The sequence below is a fragment of the Podarcis erhardii genome (assembly GCF_964252035.2).
Source record: "Podarcis erhardii genome assembly, chromosome: 12".
Taxonomy (NCBI): domain Eukaryota; kingdom Metazoa; phylum Chordata; class Lepidosauria; order Squamata; family Lacertidae; genus Podarcis; species Podarcis erhardii.
In genome coordinates, this window is record NC_138513.1 from 36,258,810 (window position 1) to 36,281,023 (window position 22,214).

Genomic DNA, 22,214 nt, shown 5'->3' on the forward strand with positions numbered 1-22,214 from the left:
GGGCGAAAAATACAGTATATCTTGCATTTCCCTAACAGTTTTTTTTTATTTTAAAAAAGTCTCCAGTAGTGCCAGTGGAAGTTTCCTTTGAAATGCAGCCAGCGGTTTGGGGTGGGGGGATAATTTTATCAGGACTATGGTAAAAAGGGAAATAATTAAACTTTATCCTTCCCCTTCCCATCCCCAAGGCTGCTCAAGATCTCCCTCCTCTGTGCCCTGCCAAACAGATGCTATTTACATACAGGGAAAAATGAATATTGAATGCATTCACACAATTAACATAATGTCTAGTTTGGTTGTTAGTTGTTGACCAAGTAGATTATAGCATCTAGCCTGCCCAAGCCAGTCAAATAGTTTGCAAGGTACATGTGGTTTCACATATTGGGGGGGGGGGGTAGGGGACATGGTCAGGGCAGCTGGGTGCTTAGCATGCAGGTAGGTCACTACAACTAATTCTATCCATCCTTCAACCAAGCATCCTTCCTGCTCAATAGCAGCAGAGCTCACAATGGATGGCAGTCATCAAAATAGCACAGAGCTATAAAAGATTCCCCCCCTTCTTCCTCCTTTTATCTCGTTTCCCTTTCAGATTTGTTTTTCCCCTTTCCTTTCATGCCCTACAAGAGCAGCATTAAATGCTGAATCAGACAATGCGTGAGAACAAAGTCCTTCTCGGATAATTAGACTGAGCCTCAAATATCTGGCCTGTACACATCTTTGTATACCAAGTGGATCCGAGCCCCCAGTGATTCAGGGCCAAGGGTGGGAGCAGCAGCCTGTAAGAGGAGACTGTGTGTGACTCTTCTTGCTAAAACTGTACATCTCTAGTGCATATTTCATCCATGTTTCAAGGTCGCCAAAGAGATCAGAGGTCCAAACCACTTAGAACTTCTCCATGCATAGAGTGATAGGAGCCGGCCAGCTGTCATAATTATAAATTTAAGCAGACCTACTGATAGTGCCTGCCTCTATAATGGATTCAAAGACATGAATAAAACTCCTTAATTTTCAAGTATTTCTTTTTTTAAAATTAATATTTGAAAAGGGGAGAAAGTAGCTTGTTAAGAAATAAGATTTCTAAGGTTGCAGCTCTTGCATTGAAGGATACAGCTTGGTGGCCTCTCTTATTATAAATGTTCTAGTACCCATCTGATGCCCACTTATTTATGGATTTTAGACTAAAAGCTCTTTTTTTGCCAGTTTTCTTCACAAGCACTTATCTCAACATCCTCATTAGATGGTTTTTCTCTTTTCTTTTTTTCCAGGGCCTATCCATGCCCTCGGTACTTCTTTTTGTTCCATTCTGCAAAAGAAATGGCTTTAAATGATCACTCTCCACCAGTTCCAACTTTTCCCCCCTTTGTAATTAGCTTTATTTGAAGGCCAGGAAAGTAAAAGGACCAGAAGGATTTTTTCTCTCTTTTCTAAAACCCTCACCGTTGAACAAAAGAGATGATGTTCTTTACTTCAGCCATATGCTGTATGAAGCATGTGCAGAGTGGGTCAGCGTGTCTCCGTTTTGAAAATTAGTTTTTAAAAAGTCTGGTCCCAATAAAGTCTGCATAAGATGTAAATGGCAATGTGAGAAACTTCCCTTGGATCAAAAATGAGAATTTGAACCACTATAAGTCATCATCCTCGCCACCATCTATGGAAAGCTACCTAAGTTAATGAATTCAAAGAGAAGGATATGCCTCAAAAAAGAGCAAAATATAGGAATAGATTACCAGTATCTTATAAACTATCTTCATTAAATCATTAAACACTGTGCTCGTTTATCCTCCCTTTCTTGGAGATGGAGAAAAGCAGTGCCTGGACTGACAAAAGGGGGACAAGTCACAGGGACATGCTTTCTAAGCACTTTTCTAAGCAATAGTGCCTTATGAATGTGGTGGGTGGGAGCAAGCCACAAGTAGGAATCGGTTTCATAGAGGGTCTATATCAGGAGTGGCAGTGCTGACTATGGCTGATGGGATTTGCAATCCAACAAGATCTGGAGGGCCACAGGTCTCTATGGCCATGGAATACACATAAATGGAAAATAAATAGAGGAATTGAGGGCCCTTATGAAGTTCAGCTCCTTTGGAACGGATGTCCATTTACTTACCCATGACATGTTCTTTGCTATCACTTGTGGGTATGCTAGCTTAATTCCCCTCTCCCTGATAACATTTGTGGAACTCCTCCTAATAAAGTGTCTTCATGTACAATCTTTGTCCTCATAATATGTAAACATATTTGTTGTACAGTCTACATGTCTTTCCTTCAGGTGAGTATAATATTCTACACCTTATTTTGTTGTTGTTGTTTAGTCGTGTCCGACTCCATGGACCCCTGACCCCATGGACCAGAGCACGCCAGGCACTCTTGTCTTCCACTGCCTCCCGCAGTTTGGTCAAACTCATGTTCGCAGCTTCGAGACTGTCCAACAATCTCGTACTCTGTCATCCCCTTCTCCTTGTGCCCTCAATCTTTCCCAGCATCAGGGTCTTTTCCAGGGAGTCTTCTCTTCTCATGATGTGGCCAAAGAACTGGAGCCTCAGCTTCACGATCTGTCCTTCCAGTGAGCACTCAGGGCTGGTTTCCTTCAGAATGGATAGGTTTGATCTTCTTGCAGTCCATGGGACTTTCAAGAGTTTCCTCCAGCAGCATAATTCAAAAGCATCAATTCTTCAGCGATCAGCCTTCTTTATGGTCCAGCTCTCACTTCCATACATTACTACTGGGAAAACCATAGCTTTAACAATACGGACCTTTGTCGGCAAGGTAATGTCTCTGCTTTTTAAGATGCTATCTAGGTTTGTCATTGCTTTTCTCCCAAGAAGCAGGCATCTTTTAATTTCGTGACTGCTGTCTACACCTTATAGAATACTTCTAATTTCTTTTAGAACATTATCTCATTTCTTTGCTTAGTAGAGTTATAAGCCTGGTGGATCAAGGGAATGCTGTAGACATAGTGTATCTTGATCTTTTGACAAAGTCCCCATGATATTCTTGCAGAGAATATCTTGGTAAAATGTGGGCTGGACAAGGTAACTGTTAGGTGGATTTGTAGTTGGTTGACTGACTGAAGCCAAAGAGTGCTCACTAATGTTTCCTTGTTATCCTGGAAAAAACATGTGATAAGTGGGGTGCTGCAGGGTTCTGTCCAGGGCTTGTTGTTTTTCAGTGTCTTTATAAATGGCTTGGATGAAGGTATTGAGGGGATGCTCATCAAATTTGGGAGGGGCAGCTAATGCAACAGAAGACAGAATCAGTATTCAATATGACCTTCACAAATTGGAGAAGTGGCCAAAAACTAACAAAATGGATTTCAAGAGGGACAAATGTCAGGTTCTTCACTTAGGCAGGAATAACTAGCTGCACAAATATAAGATGGGGTACACCTGGCTTACATGTGGAAATAATCTAGGGTCTTAGTAGACCACAAGCTCAACATGAGTTAACAGGGTGATGCAGCAGCAAAAAAAAGCTAATGCTATTCCAAGCTGCATCAACAGAAATAGTGTCTAGATCAAGAGGGGTTGTACTGCTCTATTCTGCCTTGGTCAGATCACACCTGGATTACAATGTGCAGAGGAGGGTGGACAAGATGATAAAGAGTCTTGAAAGCAAGCCCTTGAGGAATGGTTGAGGAAACTGGGTGTGTTTAGCTTGGGAAAGAGGAGATCGAGTGGAGATACGATAGCCATCTTCAAATATCTAAAGGGCTGTCACATGGAAGGTGGAGCAAATTTGTTTTTTCCTGCTCTAGAGGCTAGGATTAGAACCAATGGCTTCAAGTTATAAGAAAGGAGATTCCAACTAAACATCAGGAAAAACTTTATGATGGTAAGAGCTGTTGGACAGCGTAACATACTGCCTCAGAAGGTGGTGGACTCTCATTCCTTGAAGGTTTTTAAGCAGAGGGTGGATGGCCATCTGTTATGGATGCTTTAGTTGAGATTCTTGCATTTGGGGGGGTTGGACTAGGTGACCCTTGGGGTCCCTTCCAACTCTATGATTCTATGGCAATTGATTCTTGGCAATTGCCAAGGACATCAACGAAGAGCAGCAATGCAAAGCTGATTAGAGAGTCTTGCCTGTGATAGATGTCTTTCAGCATTGAAGCTTCCTTGCTGATAAGGCTTTTCAAGGCAGGGCCAATGAAGGCTGACTCTAAAGGGACACAACCAAAGGAGATCACCCCTTTAGGAAGCCACAAGGGGACAGAGGCACAATCCTCTGGATTATTTTGGAAGTTGATTGCAAGGTTCCTGAGTGAGACAGGAATCAGGGGTGGAGAACTCCTTGAGTTAGAGGCTAGGGGGCCTGGAAATATTAAAGTGGGGAGTTTACTGTCCTGTGTGGAGGGCCCAGCTAAACATCTACCTGGCACTTTAAAGCAGCATTTTATAGTGCCTTTTGTTGAGGTCAGTACTTCATCATAGCACTGGTGCATTATTTGGCTGCTGTATCATAGCACCTGAACTAATTAAATATATACTGCTCTTCATCATCAAATTTCAGAATGGTTTACGTATCTTAAAACAGCAATAAATTAAAGTAACAAATACAACAATCCAGAGTAGAAAAAAAACATGTTATTAAAAGCTAGATACACTCAGTTTAAGAACGGCCCTGTTTATGAACAATTCCGTTTACAAACTCCGCAAAACCAGAAGTAGTGTCCCAGTTTGCGAACTTTACCTCAGTCTAAGAACGGAAGCTGAACGGTGGAAGGGCACCGGCGGCAGGAAGCCTCATTAGGGAAAGCGCACCTCGGTTTAAGAACCATTTCGGTTTAAGAACGGACTTCCGGAACGGATTAAGTTCATAAACGGAGGTACCACTGTATTAAGATCAGTAATGCAAGTTTTTAACAGGCACTGAAACACAACTAAGGTTATCAAGAAAACCTTGGGGTACTCTTACAACCAGCACTGGATTTTCTATTTACATTATATTATATTTCTAAGAATATTTATAAACTGTCAACAGATAAAAACATAGCAGTGGACAAATGAATTAAAATATCAAAAAATTATAAAAAGCATAAAATGAAGAACAAATGCCCAGCACTCATTTTTATTTGAATGTTTAGTGGAGAGAATGTGGAGGGAATAATATGTTGGGTGATGCCAGAGGGGAGGGTGGCAGGGGCACCCCTATTGGAGCCACCATGACCAGGGGGGAAATACTGGAAGTGCTGGAGGTGTTGATCCTGGCTGCTCTAACAGTGCTATCTGGGCTGGTGCTGTTGCTCTTTACTGCCAGTGTGATCCTTAATAAGATCTACTGCCTATATGCCATCCTCTAGAAGTCATCAAGAGCTCTGCCATGTCTGAGAAGGCACTATGCTTTACAAAATAAATATCAAGAGCAATAAAAAAAAATACCCACAGAAGTCCCTTGCCATTTTATGACCTTAGCTTTCTTTAACTTTTACTTACGATGGAGCATACATCTAGCCAGGCTTTTATAGCAGTGTTGTTGTCCACCCCTCAGCAACAGTGTTTTTGTTCCCAACTTGGGTCTTGCAGGAGCATCACAAATATAGATACAGGGTGAGTCTTTTAAAAGAGGCCCTGTGGAACATGTGTACTCTGTATCCACGGTGCCTCTTTTAAAGGACTTACCCTGTATGTAAATTGCATTTGGGTAATGTATCTTGGAGATGAATGGAATTAAAATGGCTTAGTGCACATAATCACACACAAAATACATAGCTTCAGCTTATGGTGGGTGATTATAAAAAAAGAAAGAAAGAAAGAAAGAAAGAAAGAAAGAAAGAGGAAGGAAGGAAGGAAGGAAGGAAGGAAAAGACTGAAAAGTTTTGGATTAAATCACAACCACTATTCACTCTCACTTTATACACAGTGCAGACACCTAAAAGGTTTACCTCCAGCCTTTCTCGCAGTGCATAAAATATAATTTAAAATGCTGCTGGGGATCCTAAGGGCATTCCAGCACTGCTGGCAAGATATTTCCTCCTACCCTAGTACAGAAATACATAACAATGTTCTTAAAAAATTAAAAATTTAAAGGAATCTGAATATATGCCCCACTGTCAATTCTCTGGGTTGGCATCATGTTATTCTCCAGTGCTCCATCAGCATGGATTCATTGTGAAATGTCTGCATAGCCTGTGGAAAAGCTGTTTGTGCATACAAGGCACAGCATATAAATTAAGATTACACTTGCTTTGGGTTTGTTCTGGGAAAGATACGCTCTCAAAGAGCGCCTCTCAGCATGGATAGTGAGGGAAGGGCATAGCAAAATGTATGTATCTCTTGATGTATATTTTATCTCAAGCAACAGTGTGATTCAAAAGGACAGTAATGCCCTCCATAGTAGGCCCAGGTTGTACAGGTATGTGTAAATAAACCTTATATCATAAAGAACCTGGGTAAAGAATCTCACACTAGGAATCTCACACTACTGCAGAGACTGGGATGGCGTATAACAAAATCCTATGCTAAACCATGGTTTAGCTTTACAAAACCTGAATCTCTCATGCTCTCCCTCTCCTTCTCTTCTGACAAAGTCATGACGCAGAGATTCAAAGCTTCAACTTCAGTTTTAGATCAACTGTAGTTAAATACTGTTCATACACCCTAGAGTGTGGTTAAACTGAATTATGGCTAGTTGAAAGAAGTCAGCTTCTTCTATGATTTGAAGTTGGCCTGTTTCCACTAACCATAGTTATTATAAACCACAGTTTCTTCAAGCCCAGACTACATGGCAAAGTGTGTTTAATCTAAAATGGAAGAAAAAGCTTTCTAATAACTCACAGCCATATCAGAGAAGGCGAGAGCATGTGAGCCTGATATGCAAACCAGCCAAATGTGGTGCTAATCCACAGAATTTCCTTGTTCATGGGATTAAAAAGTAACATACAGAAGACTAGAAATCCTGTTTCTTCAATTTCTCTATGAACAGACATGTGTCAGGGATTAAAGCATTGGACATTCTGAAGACATGTTCTTACTAACCAACCCAATAGCTGACATAGAAGCATGGGTCACTCTTTGTTTTAGTTTGCATTACAATATTACTTACTTACCTAGGCATCAAATGCATTATCTTCTGCTTTCCCACATAGCATATCTGAGAGTACATCTAGCAAAACCGCTTCTGACTGTGTAGGGAAAGCATGCACACACGCACGCACAGACACATTTTTTTGGAAGGCAAATTACTTAAGCAAAATACAGTGATCTCATTTTAGACATATCTACAAATGTCCCCAACACTTTTTGCTGATATAAGAACAGGGCTTGACAATCTAGTGTATTTATCCAAACTAAAATAGCCACTCGTCTGTGCTTTAGTGCCATTTTCTGTCACGCCAGCATGACAGCACTAAGTGTTTAGTTGGAATAAGTGGTTCCATGTCCTTTGATAATACAACATGGTTCCAGCATTCTGTTCACTACAATTTCAGCTCCATCAGGGGTGGCACAAGGCCCCTTAGTATTCCCAGAGATTTTCAAACTCGTGGCACATGTGCTCTTTTATGCACTCAAGTCGTCTGGTCCATTTGGACTGGGATCATGAGGGAATACAATTAGCCAGCCACTTTCTTTACACCGGCTCGGCTGCCAGTCTGTTTTGAGCCTTAGTTATTTTGATTCCCCTCCCCTCTTTTCTGATTTTTGAATTCTCTAAGACAGAAGATCTCAGCACCCTCATATATTCCACACTGCACCAGAACAGAACAGAGTAGCCAGATTTGTTATGATTACATAAGCTTCATAAAAGCACTCTCTATTCTGTTTGTAAATAAGACTCAAATATGAAATCCTGCCAGTAAAGAAGTAACCCGTGGAGTGAATTTTACTCTCAGTTCTACTAATTCAGACTCTCATGGAAACGTCTCAAAGGACAGAGCACTTCCCACTACAATGGGTAGAGAAAGCTGATCACATAGAACCTAAGTTTAGACAACACAACAACACACCCCGAGGCGTTGACATGTAAGTGCTGTTGCTTCCAGTAGAACTTTCAAGGCTGAAGCTGTGCATAGGATTGCAGTTGTGCGCCCTATAGTATGTTTTGAAAACGAAGAACATTTTGATTTCTCTTCGGGTGACCTTGAAAAAGGGGTACATCTTCATATATGAGGCTGGTAAACTAATTTATTGTTGCTCTTACAGAAATCACTCATATGTTAGGAAAACCTAAATAAAATGGATTTAAAGAATGGGACTACTGTAGTGCTTTACATTAGAGAAGGGATGTTAAAATAACTCATCTAGAAAGATCACATGCACCATGCCGGTCTAATAGGATTTAACTTTGATTGGCATTACTTTAGATTCCAAGGTAGCATTATCTTTTGAGTCAGGGTGGAGAAAGTTTTGGCTTCAAATCGGGAAAGCGAATGGGGCCATCTGCTTGTCAATCACATGATGTCATTGTGATACCACATGACTGACAGGTGGGCAGACCACCCACCTGTCAAACTCTCCTCTGTGGTTTTGGAAAGTGCCCTTTGAACCAGCCTCTACCTGCCAGTGACTCACAAGGTTTTCATTGTAAGAGAATAGAACAGTGCCAGAGAGGGATAGGCATTAATTTAGGTGACTATCCAGATTACAGACGAAAGGTATGACCTGAATCCTGCGTTGTGTCCTAAAGCAGAAGAATTATTCTAAGGATATTTAATCCCTACAATTGTTAAAGGAAAAGTGCTATGCAAGAAACATATTCCCATTCAGTAGCTTCAAAATTCAAAACCTGCCCACTGTTCACTCCAGGCATTGAAATGCATTAAAAGTTCCTGATCTTGCTGAGTTTCTGTGGATAAATTAAAGCCATATCAACTAGCAATAATGCAGCAGGATTCAAGTACATGCTGAAGTGTTTGGCAGATGGAGAGTTAATATAGCAAAATGAAGTGACAGAAGCCACAAATCTGGATGAAACAGAGAAGACTGGCTGAAGAGGAGGCTTTCTCAGAGGATGTGCAGAGTGCCTTAGCTTCAGTTTGTGCATTTTTTTGTTTTTGCTTTGTTTCGTTTATGCTTTGTTGTAAACACCAACAAAAATAGAAAAAACCCATACATCTATGACACTTGTTACACCAAATACAAAATAAACAAAAGAATAAAATCATCTGTTTTGACAGTAAATCTTATTAAGGTACATCTAACTTCCCGTCTTCTCCGTGCTTCTTTTAATATTTACAAATTTATTGCATAAATTTATCTCTTCATTTTATATTTAAGTATTATTCTCTTATATCCTTGTTTCTTACTTAGTACAACTACAGAAGTTATTCGAAGGCTGCAACCAAGTTCATACTACCACAATTGATCTAAAGATATGATTTGAAAACCTCCCATTTTGCAATACTTGTTTTGACTTATCTTTCATTTTTTTCAGCTACTTGGGCTAGCTCTGCATATTCGGCTAGTTTTTGTAACCATTCTGACCTGGAAGGGATTTTATCACTTCTCCATTAAGATTCTCGCTGCGATTGTGGCGTATAAAAAAAACTTCTTTTACATTCTTAGGAATGTCTGATCCTGTAATTCCAAGTAGAAATGCTTCTGGTCTTTTTATAAATGAAACTCTAAACATTTTTTAAAGTTCTATATAGATGTCATCCCAGAAGATCTTAATTTTTTTACATAGCCACCACATGTGCAACATAGTACCAGTTTCTACTCCACATCTCCAACAAGTACTAGATACATTTTTGTACATTTTTGAAAGCTTCCATGGCATCAAATACCAACGGTATTGCATTTTTTGAAGGTTTTCCCTCAAAGTATAACATGCAGTAAATTTCCAATTTACTTTCCATAATTTTCCCCACTTTTCATTTCTATATTATACCTGAAATCCTGGGCCCATTTGATCATGGCGGTTTTCATCTCTTCCTCCTTGACTTCCCAGTCAAGTAGGAGTCAGTACACCTTTGAAAGAGTTTTCGTTTTTGAGTTGACCAAATCCGTTTCTAATCTAGATATTTCTGGTGCAAATCCCTTTTCCTTATCTGTTTTAAATGTTTCAAATAATTATTTTCATTATTTGGTTTCATTATTATCAATTTGTGCATTTCTTGGCTTCAAAGCAGATGTGTGTTTCTATGAGCACACCTGTTTTACCCAGAATTAAGTGCTATGAAATATGCTGTTCTACAGCAACAGTTTTTAAAGGGTTTTTTTCTCTTATTTTTTTACAATAAAAGTTTTGTGGCAGTGATGATCTTTGTGAATTTTATTATAGTGGATTGGAATTACTTGACTTTAAAATGTATGGGTTAAAATCTAGACGTTGCTCCATAATCTGATGTTACATTTCAGACAATGATGAAACTCAGGCATCCACAAGCTTATGCCTCATCATGGGAATTGATTCATCACACTTTAATCAGTCTTTTGGTTCTTATCTGAATACAGATTAAGATGCTGGAAAAGATTTACATCTTTGTGCTGTAGACGGAATGCACAAGAAAAATAGATTTGACTAGTGATAGGGTTTAGCCTCAGTACCAATTACTCAGAAAGGTGACCTGTAAAAGATTATTTCTAAACTGGATTGATGCCATTTCCCTTTCTTTTTTAAGAACGGAAAAGAAGACTAGAAATAGTGCAAACCTTTCCTTTCCCTTCCCATTATTTACAACAGCAATGTTTCCCTTCCCATTATTTACAACAGCAAGTTATGGCCTCTCCATAGCTGTCAACTTAAAGATTTGAAAATAAGGGACCAGCAGCCTCGAAAATAAGGGATCAGCAGCCAAAATAAGGGATTTTGGCTTATCTTATACAGAAATCCGCCACTGATGGAACTATGCTGCTTTTGCTGCCACTGACTGTGTTTTGCAGGGGGTTGGACTAGATGATCCTAAGGGTCTACAACTCCGACCAAAGAAGAGTGGCAGACAAAACTGATGGACGATGTAGAGATGGCAAAGCTTACAGGCAGAATTAGAAACCAGGCAGAGGACCTCTTTAATAAAGAATGGGGAAAGTTTATAATTTAGTTGAAAAGCTATTGTAAAGAGTTACATACATTGGTAGGATTGACAGAAAACTTGTAGTAAAAATTTGAACTATGGATGGACAAATGATTTATAAAAACAGAGTTATGAAAGGGATGCAGAGGGGGAAATGACTACATTAAGATGCTGCACTAGTTGGAGGGTATGCAAGGCAGCACGCCTGGCCTGCCGTCGTCCTGGCATGAGGAGTTCCATCGGCCCTTCCCCGCCCGAGAGAGACTCTCGCCCATGCCACCTGCGAGCCCGGCATGAGGCGGTTGGGGTGCCATGGCGACCGCTGAAGCACCGACCTTCTGCGTCCCTCCCCATCCCCTCCTCTTCCTCCTCCCTCAGGCCGCCTCCTCAGCCGCCGCTGCTGCCTCCGGCTTCCCCCGGCAGCGCGGCGGAAGTCTCGCAAGAGAGGGGCTGCCTGCCCGCTCGCTGCCGCCCGTCTCCTCATGATGCGCCCCTGAGGGGGAAAAGGGAGAGATGGAGACACGGCAGCTCTGTTGCGCGTTCTCTCTCGGGGCGGAAGACCCCGAGCTGTTGCTTCCCTCCCGAGCCGGGCGAGCATGAAACTCAGGAAATTTAAGGGACATCACCAAATTTAAGGGACACGGCGCTGGGATAAGGGAGTTTCCTGCCAAATAAGGGACGGTTGACAGCTATGGGCCTCTCTTAATTTTGTTATAGACCCCCAAATAGCTAAAATGTTTTCCACAAGTATCCATAGACCTCAGTATCCATATACCCTGAATGCAACCATCATTGTTTTATTGTTTGAATGCACTATAAACCACTCTGGCATCTTATTTTTTAATAAATGTTTATGACCTGATCAAAAAAAAGATTCACAATTATGGCCTTTTGCCTGTTATCGTGGTTTATGAAAAGGTTAAGCGAGGACAGTGTTTAGGTAACTAGAAAAGAATGTGATGCAAGAGCCATACTGTGAGGTAAGATGTCATGGCAACAGAAAAAGAAACAAGAGAAGAATATGGCCCACAAATCATTTAAATCAGCCTGTGCTCTAATACTGATGTTAGCATCTGACGCAATACTTTCCCTTCCAGAGTCTAGACCATGATAGACTACTATTAAAATAATGATCAGCATAAAATATAGCTTGGCAATCTTACGCTTGTGAACTCACTTTCTTCACCCATGTTCTAACATTTTCTTCCTTACTTCTTAATCTGTGATAACTGCAGTTTGTGCTGGTATCTGATAAACTATAGTCTGATGTGGCATCTCTATTAGGCAAACCACAGTTGCCATAAAGCAGCCTTCCCTAACCCAGTGCCTTCCAGATTGTTTTTGACTACAACTCCCATCAGCTCCAGCTAGCCCAGTTGTGCTAACTGGGGCTGATGGAAGTTGTAGTCCAAGCCATCTAGAAAGCAGCCATTTGGGGAAAGTTGCCACAAACCATAGTTTGCCTCCAAACTGGAATTGGAAACCTAGTTCAGACAATGTTTTTCAATGTTGGTTTTCTGAAGAACTGAATTTTGCCTAACTTTGATGTCATGGGATACTACTGTTATCACAAAGAATGGATCAGGGAACTGGAGCATGCAACAACATGAGGCAAGTCCCAGATACAGTCCTTTAGTCAAACTAAACCATGATCTCTTTCATTTCAGCATGGGTCACAATCAGGTATTATGAGGTAGTTCACATGGTCTTTGTTCCAGTCAACCAATCACTGGGCACAGAAGTGCCTGCTCATTTGAATAACCAGCCTTATATAAGAGTTTACCTCCAATGAAGGTTCAGGCATTTGCAGGCAGGCAGTTAGACAGGCAGACAAGCAGTCTTGCAGTCTCGGTGTATGAAACAAAATGGCTTCACGGAGACTAATGCGTAGGAGACCACGACCACGACCACGACCACGGTACAGGGGGAAGGCCAAGAGAAGGCACACAGTCCGAAAGAGAACTATAAGGTCTGTGAAAAGATACAGAAGGCAGAAACCAAGAATTAGAACTGCCTCCAAGTTGCCAAGGAGGATCCGGTCTAACAAGTTCCGAATGACCAGAGATGCTTGGGGCATGTTGCACTCCTATGTAGATGGCATCTACAGGAAAGTGTCCGGGGAAGCTGAACGCCTAAGGAGAAAGGAGCGACGCCCCTCCATAATTTCCTCAGATGTGCAAACTGCCTTGAGGCAAGTCATGCCAAGAAAATACACCAGGCGAATTGCCTTCAGCAAGACTCGTTAGAAAAAGTATCCTTTCCCTTCTCTATGGCTGGCTTATTAAGGCTAAGAACAGAAAAGAGAAAGGGAAAGTATGGACACCAGCCTGAGAGAAATTACAATCTTCTGCCTGCCTAAAAAAGATCAAACACGGCCTTCAAACTGCCAAGGAATCCTGTAACCTACCACATTTTTTCTAAACCAGCCTCACTACCAACTATTGTTTGAAGATGAAGAAGAATCTGGGAGAGACCAGGCCCATCACTACAACCACAATGCCATCCTAATAAAATCAACCTTCTGTTTAGGTATTTTCTGTTATGCGTGGAAGCAACTATCAGACTATGAAATACCAAAGACTTTCCATCTTTGTGAATCTGAGTCAGCAGAGAGAGATCAACCATACTTAGAAATGAAAAGACTATGTGAGGTGTTTCCTGAAGGGGCATTTCCCTTGCAATAAAACAGGATTAGCAGGATTGTTCATTGCACGTCTCTTTTTTATAACGGGGTCTGAAACTCTGCGTGTGTCAGGGTTGGGCAGTAATTTAAGGAGAAAGAGTTTTATTGAATCGGGGAATCATGATGGAAGATAGGTCATCACTGAGGGTGCCAGAGGAATCACCTGATAAGACCTGATTCACACATTCTTTTTTTTTCTGACGATGTGAAAATAGCAAGGTTGTAACATGGTGGTTGTATGAAACAGCTTTCAAAGTTACATCTCATGGACTAAGGGTTCTTATGAATTTGACAAAAATTAAAGGGTTCTCCTAAGTGTCAACAGGCTGCATATGGTCTTCACAGTGCTATATACTTAAAGTTCAGTTCTCTTATTGCAGTATGCCGTTAAAAACGAGAAACTGCAACAACTGAAGATAGTAACTGGAATCTTTAGTTTACAAAAAGGTGGGCAACCAGTAGGTCAGATTCTCACTCCATAGGCCAACTTTGACAAGTTGGCACAATAGCCCACCTGACATTATTATGACATCAGATGATTGAGAGATGGCTTGTCCCACCCACCTGTCAAAGCCCATTGGCCGGAGCAAGTGTGGGGAACCTTTGGCCCAACAGTTGTTGCTGAACTACAATTCCCACCATCCCTGGTCATTGGCCATCCTTACTGGGGATGATGGGAACTGTAATTCAACATCTGGAGGACCAAATATTCCCCTGGCACAGAGCTTCTCAAGCACCTGACAGCCGGCTGGTTCTCACATGCTTAGGAATATAATCAAGCAATTTCCATTGAAACCACTGCCCAAACAGAGCTTGGTGCTTCTGGAACAAGGCATACTTACCCGGCTCATTAACTCACTTTAAGTTATGATTATTCCTTTTTTGCCCTACCCTGATGTCACATATGATGTCATGTGAGCAAGGTTTTTTTTTTTAAAAAAAAAAAAACTGCCTCACAGAGCAGAAGGGGAGGAGCTGGTGAGTCAAATGTGGCTCACGAGCCAAAGGTTCCTCATCCTTGGTTCAGAGCATATTATAAACTCACAAACACATGCCACCATACCAGTAAGAAAACAACTCTCATTGCTTGGGTTATATTTTCTTGTTAAAGAAAACATAGTATGAGAATTAAAGTTCAGCAGACATGGAAGTGATATTTCCCCCCTAAAAATATTATAGCCTAAATCAAATTTGAACGGCTTTTTTTTCTTCTTCAAATTAAGTTATTTACTTTCTTCCTGGCTGACGCAGCCTCTAAGCCTTAGAATCCCAAACAGGGTGTTAGATTCTCAGGAACTCCTGCCCACAAATGTGTTTAAAAATTTACATGAACAGCCAGTTTTGATAATAGACTTTTATTGTGTATGCTCCAAAATCATTCCTAGAGGAGACACTATTAGAAGAAGCCCATAATCAGTAAATCCTGTAATTCTGAGTAAATGGTGCCCCATATTGAACCACTAAAGTTGGTCCTGGCTCCTGGTAATTAATTTCAGCTAAAGGTTCCACCTTGCCGTAAAATACTTATCATGATACAATGCTAAAATCAGATAGTACGTGTACAGACGCGTTTGCTAAACCTGAATAACCACAACCACATCATCTTATATCCCACCCATCTGAGTGGGTTACCCCAGCCCCTCAGACTAGCTTCCAATAAATTATAAAGGGACAAAACAAAACATCAAACATTAAAAACTTCCTGAAACAGGGCTGCCTTCAGGTGTCTATGAAAAGTTGTTAAATTGTTTAACTTTTGCCATCTGATGGGAGGGCATTTCACAGGGCAGGCGCCACTACTGAAAAGGCCCTCTGCTTGGTTCCTTGACACTTTGCTTCTGGGAATTATAGGGACAGAGCTACCTAAATTGTATAGAAATTTATTTATGTATGCTACTACAGCAGCAAGAATGCTACTTGCCCAAAAGTATAAAGAAGCAGAAGTTCCACCAAAGGAAGAATGGATACAAAAACTTATGGAATATGCAGAAATGGCTAAATTTAAGAAATGAAGGTAACAAACTTTTTATAAAAGAATGGATATGGTTTATTACATATTTACAGATAAATTGCAAACAGATAAAAACATTGGCAGGATTATTGTAATAACCTGCAGTTTCATAAGTATATATTTAAAGTAGATTATTAAATGAGCAAATTAAATGAATTTGGATATGCAGAAGATATTAAAAGAGAAATTTAAGGAGCCACTGAAAGAGGAGGAAGTCAAACCTTGAAATGTTAAATTGATTGTAAAACTAATGAAATGTATAAACTTGAAAAGTATAAATAAAAACTTTAAAAGAAAAGAAACGGAACTTTGCTTCTTGCAATGAAGGAACTGCTAGAAGCCCCTCAGAGCTAAACCTCAGTGTCTGTACTGAATGATGGGAATGGAGACACTCACTCAGGTATCCATAAACAACTTAAGCCCAGCACCAGGGATGGGGAACCTGTGGCTGGAGCACTTACATAATACCTGCACATTGACAGGGCTGTTTGGGAGTTGTGGGTCTGGCAGCATCTGAAGGCAGGCTCCCCATCCCTGTCCCACATTATTAAGCAACTGCACCCTCTCCATTGCCGATGCCTGTTTTAGCCCTCCCCTCCCCATCCTTATTTTTCTGCCCCACGTCTCCAAAAATAACCAACTGTTTGGGTCTAGTCACCATTTTAATCTCCCACAATGCCCCCGGCATGTTCTCTCTGAGGCTGTACTACACCCCTTTGCAGTGCTTTTTTTCCTGGGGGTACACATACCCCTATACATTTTGGGAATCTATGTTTGGCCTCATTGAGAGGCAGTATTTCAATATGAGTAGGGAAATGAGAGTACCCCTAAACATTTATATTTTTTTTTAGAAAAAAAGCACTGCCCCTATGGAAAGGACACATCAAAGAGGGCATGCTCTATACTTCAATAGGCAGAGACTCACCTCAGCTCTGCTGCATATCAGGCTTTCTTCCACAAATGTTGCTTCATATTTTCCGTTTTCAGCCCTGGCCTGAATTCTTCCCAGCCCCAAGTCCCTTTAGCAGACATCTTCTACAAAGTGTTGTGCGTCCTTCAGAGCATTCGATTCTCCTTTTTCTCAGTCCAGGCTCCTCAGGAATAAGTCCCAAACACCAGGAACAGCCAGTTCCTCCCAGAGCTGCCTCAAGAAAGGCTTTCCCTCAAAGAGATCCTCTGACTCCATGTCCTTGGCAGGATTGAACCCACGGCTCCTCCTAGACAACCACGGAGAGCAGCAAAGTCTGTTTGACACCCCACTCTAACCACATTCAGTGGGGCTTGTGAAACAGCCTGAAGAACACACACCCCCCACAGGGAAACAAGGAGAGCTTTCCTCAAATCTCTGTAGAGACTCATTTGGGCACCCATCCTTTCCCCTCTGTCTCCACTAGGCTTCTTTCAGCTCCCTGGGGCATTTCATATACCCTCTTTGTTTCCCTTCCCTTCAGTCTAAGGCACTGCAGCTGGGTTCCTTCCCAGCCACCAGGCAAGCCAGTAGAGAAGGCCCAACACTTCTTCCCTCACAGGGGGAGCCTCCAGGCAATGCCCACATATGGTCTTCTCATGAGTTATTGCCTGGTTGGTGCAGACAGGAGTCAAGGGGCCAAGTGTGCCAGCACAGGAACCAGTGAGCCCTCATAGCCCATCACAGGGGCATTGTGGGGGATTTGCACAGCGAGTAGGCCCAGTTTTTCCACACTGCTTAGAGCATGCTGTCAAAGCCAATTGCCTCCACATAAGCCCACATGGATGAGGGGGGCTAGCAAGGAGTGGTTGGGAAAATAATGATAAAATGGTGATCAATATATCAGAAAAATGCTATTACTTCCCCAAAGACTCTCAGCCTTTTAATGCCATTAAACAGTTCAGTTTTGCTGTGTATTTAAAGTCTCTTCACACGTCATTAGGACAGAATGTGTTTCATAAAAACAGCCTGGGGGCGACGACCCTTAAATACAGTTCAACAAACTGTCCAGAGTGGTTTGAATTTATTTTATTATTGTTATTATTTTGATAACTGAACCTTTGAACAGATTACAAGTTCTCCTTTATCTCAGAAGCAAAAGGTGTGGAGACTTCTGAAATAGATAATTAATCTCCATTGCTATCTATAGTTTCATAGTTAACACTGTCTTGCTTGAAGTGTAAAAACACATTCACACTTTAGAAAATGGATGATTAACTAATCAAATGACAATATGAATGGTAGACAAACAGAGAAATGACTGCAAGCAGGAGCTATTTATGATCAGCCACATTTTGTGCAATGGAAAATATATTCTTTGTCATTGCACTGCACTTTTCAGACATCTCAGGCGGCTCCTAAAACTTTTTTTTTTTTTGTACATGTGTGTGTGTGCACCTTTGTGCATGTGCTAGGAAACTCATTCTGGCCCAGTGCAGACCTAATTTGGGAAAGATTTCTCTTCAGCCATCTTTTCACAATTTAACGAACTACAGTACTACAATTCTTACAGTACAATCCTATGCACAGTTACTTTCTGTTCAGTAGAGTTTGCTCCCTATATATATTTTTAAGGGACACGGGTGTCACTGTGGTCCAAACCTCTTGGACCGCTTGCCAATCGCAAGGTCAGCAGTTTGAATCTGTGTGACAGGGTGTGCTCCCATTGCTCTGTCCCAGTTTCTGCCAATCTAGCAGTTTGAAAGCACACCAGTGCAAGTAGATGAATAGGTACCACTGTGGTAGGAAGGTAAACGGCATTTCTGTGCGCTCTGGCATTCGTCACGATCCTCCGTGCACCAGAAGCGGTTTAGTCATGCTGGCCACATGACCTGGAAAGCTGTCTGTGGACAAACGTCTGCTACCTCGGCTTGAAAAGCAAAATGAGCGCCGTACCCCATATTCGCCTTTGACTGGACATAACCATCCAGGGGTCCTTTACCTTTTACCATATATTTTTAGGATTGCAGCCTTAACACTCTTTCACTCCTGTACCTTAATACAGAATTGAAAATGAAGGGACTCTTTACACAGGGGTCACAATGACCTAACTAGTTTTTGTGAACAATGCAGGGGTAAACCCGCCCTACCCCACCCCAATCCGAGAGCAAGACTGCTGGATAAAAGAAATCTCATGGGTCCAAAGCCCCAGCACTGCACCTTAAAACGTGAAGTCATAATACAAGAGTGGGGCATGTTCTTCTGAATCACCCCTTAAATAATTGAGGCTATCCTCAGATATTGTGAACACAACCACATGGCTGTTAAGAATCTAAGGGAGCAGCAAAACCCAACCAGGATGACCCCCAAACTATAATATTAGATTCGGGTCTGTGAAAACTGTTACGTTATGAAAGCATGTCAGTATTACCAATTGCTGAGCTGATAGGTTTGGTGATGCTGCCTGCCTCTGTTCAACGTTCACATTGGTCTATCTCCTTGATTATTAGTTGCTCTCCCTTCTATTAATGGATGTATTTATTAAAAGACGTGTGTGTGTATTAAAAGTATGGGTGTTTATTTTGCCTTCCTTGCCTCACAAGGAACAATCCCAACAGCCATCTTCCCAACTGGTTATAAGGGGCTCTCCAGGCGAGAATCTGGTCATGGTGACGTCACTATCGCTTTATCCTCCGAAGCTCCTCCCATTAAGAAGCCGGCATTCGCCCCGCCCCAATAGGTAGAACCCCGCCTTTTCCTTCGCTAGCCGCGCACGCGCACGCGCACGCGCACGCGCCCTCCCACGCCGTTCGTTCTCCTCCTTCTCTTCCGCTTCCTGCTCTCGCTCTCCCTCTCTTCGACGCGTGCGCCGTAGTGCCGTTAGGCCGACGGGTCGCGCGCTGGAGCTTCGAATTCCGCAGCCGGCGCATGCGCCGAGAGAGTGTGTGGCTTAGAAAAAAAACCCAAGGTTGAGGGACTATGACCATGTTGTTGCTGCCGCCGCCGCGACTTCTGTAGCTACTGAGGCGCTTCCCTCCCCGCCCCTAAAGCAGGGAAGCTGGTACATGGAGTCTGCCCCTGGTGCAGCAGGTAGGGGCGGTTGCTACCCCCTCCTCTTGACGTGCCCGGGACATGAGAGTGCAAGGGGGTTAGGCTGAGGAGCTGCCAGTCCAGACCCGTGAACTTGCTCCTCGGTTCACGTGTGAACCCTTGTTCACGGGTTTACCGCCGACTCAAGGGCTCCCAGCCCTCACGTGCTCTTAGTTCCCTTCGTTAATGAAATGGGTGTAGTTGTCTGACTTAGAAGATGATTGTTGAGATTCCTGCATTGCAGGGGGTTTGGACTAGATCCCGCCCCCCCCCCGGGGTCCCTTCCAACTCTACAGTTCTATGATGAATGCCTCAGAAGGTTGTTTCACTTTTAAATTTAGATGAATGAAGAGCACTCAACACTACCTCTACAAAATAGCCTGGTAGTGAGGCGTGTCATTTCAGGGGGCAAAACTTAATTTTTGCAAACTTCTTCAGTGAAGGGTCTTAAAAATATGGGGGTTTTTTGAGGGGGGGGATTCAAATCTGCTATTATTATTTTTTTGTGACCAAACAGTATTTAGCTTGGTAAATCTACATTTGGTGAAGAAGCACATAAACAGCTTTTGGAAAACCAAAGAACTTTAGTTTTACCTTCTGAAAATGTAAGGTAATGTTTAATATTAATATTAATATTAACATAACTGCAAGAATTTTTAATGATTTCTGTGCAGTTTTACACACATTTTACTTACCAAGCAAAAAAGCTAAATTATATTAATTTAACCAAAACATATTTTGAATTCCCAAGTCATGATACAACTTGTAAGCCCTCCTCATTTTTTGGAATTTGAAAGTTGAAAAATTCAACATGCTTTATTGGTAAGGGCCTTCTTGGTAGTGGTTGTGGATTACGCTCCCCAGAAAGTTTTTTCTGTCTCCTACCTTGTTCGCCTTCTGATGACGGACACAGAATTTTTGTTTTCCCAAGCTTTTTAGATACTATTTTAATACTGCTATCTATTTTATGGATTTTGGTCTCTCTCACACACCCTGGTATTTATATTTTAACTGACTTAATCTTTTTCAAAAGCACCTTGGGAATGTAATTGTAGTGTAGCATTAAAATAAATATAATACATAATAAGGTACACTTAGTAGTATTATCTTTTGTAATGCAGATAGTGGGACTGAGGCTAGAGAAAGGGGCTTACCTAGGGAATTCATGGCAAAGGTAATACTTCCTTATTGGTATAGCCCAGCTACGCTATACCAGTTCTCAAGTGTACTAGATTGTGTTGGTGCTAAAAGGGAACAGTGAACTTGTCACTATACTTCAGGACTAGCTTGATCTTCTTTGTTGTTGTTGTTTTTCAAATTATTTCTTAGGATTCATGGGCACATTTTATTTGCACTTTAGCAGTGGCCTTTGCTTACGATTCTTGCTTCTATGATGCCACTACTGCTAGTTATAGTTTATACAAAGATGGCATGTAGGCAAACACACCTGGGAACATAGGAAGTTGTATTTCAGTAGGGCCAGTTTGTCTGTATTTTGGCTGTAGGTTTTTTTTGTTTATGGCATTTATAAGTCATCCTGTAACAAGTTTTCAGGGTAGGGCTGGTTTTTGTATTGTTTCTTTACATTTTCTCAACCATTTGCAACTGTTGTCGATAATCTTTAACTTGCATAACACCATAATCTTAACCTTTCCTATAATTTCATAACTTTTTTTTTATAATTTTTTTTAATTAATTTTTTTTCCATGAAAAACTCCAATCATATCCATTTACACATCACATATTTTAGCTTATTGGACCTCCCTCAACTTCTCTGACAATCATTCGTAGTTCAAATCCTATCTTCACATTCCTTAATTTTAATATTGCCATTAAATACTATATTTCTGTCCTTATTTGCTTTCTAACAATATTCCTTGTATTTTCACAAAGCTTCTTTAAAGCACACTAGCGTTGTACAGTCCTCACATACAGTTTTCAAATACTCCGTAAATTTTCCCCAGTCCTCAAAAAACCTGTGATCCTTTTGGAATCTGATTTTCCCAGTTAATTTATCCAGTTCTGCATAGTCTGTTAATTTTGTCCTCCATTCTTCCAAAGTCGGTACTTCTTCTTGTTTCCATTTTTGGGCCAACAGTGTTCTTGCTGCGGTGATTGCATACTGAAAAAGTTTACAGTCTCTCCTATTTATGTCCATTCTTGTTATTCCCAGCAGAAAGGTTTCTGGTTTCTTAACAAACCTATAATTTCATAACTTAATGGTTTTGCTATGTAAACCAATTGAGCCATTTGTGCCCATGTAAATAGATTCAGGAAGGCAATTTTAATCTTGACCATGGTGTTTGGATTTGTGTAGAAGGTAAACTCTCCTCATTCAGAGGTCTTGCCTACTGTACCTCACCCCAGCTTCTAGTTACTTTTTTAAAAAAAAAATGACACATTAATTACATTCACAGAAAAAAGTTGCCTCTAGCTTTACTCTCAAATTGGCCTGTTAAAAATTGTGATGATTAGCCTAAATCTAAGGGACTGACAAACTAACTCTTCTTGGGTTTGTCTTCTATGGAAGTAATATATTCCAGGAGAAGGGCTGGATGTGGCAGACCTCACA

At 41.3% G+C, this 22,214-nt stretch overlaps 2 protein-coding genes across 4 annotated transcripts in view; one reads left to right on the forward strand and one right to left on the reverse strand.

Moving 5' to 3' along the window:
• Nucleotides 1-17,320, reverse strand: part of EOMES (eomesodermin) — a 153,441-nt gene extending 136,121 nt beyond the window's left edge. For 2 of the 3 annotated variants that reach the window (XM_081882066.1, XM_081882068.1), the window contains exon 1: nt 12,735-13,673. The gene's annotated coding sequence lies outside the window, so the exon portion shown is untranslated. Of the gene's footprint in view, nt 1-12,734; nt 13,674-16,570 lie in introns of those variants that run through there. The other variant, XM_081882067.1, reaches the window with a different exon arrangement.
• A 2,086-nt stretch (nt 17,321-19,406) lies between these two features.
• Nucleotides 19,407-22,214, forward strand: part of CMC1 (C-X9-C motif containing 1) — a 43,630-nt gene continuing 40,822 nt past the window's right edge. Inside the window, exon 1 of the mRNA XM_081834024.1 lies at nt 19,407-19,642. Coding sequence (XP_081690150.1) covers nt 19,618-19,642 — 25 coding nt within the window. The 5' untranslated portion in view covers nt 19,407-19,617. The remainder of the gene's footprint in view (nt 19,643-22,214) is intronic.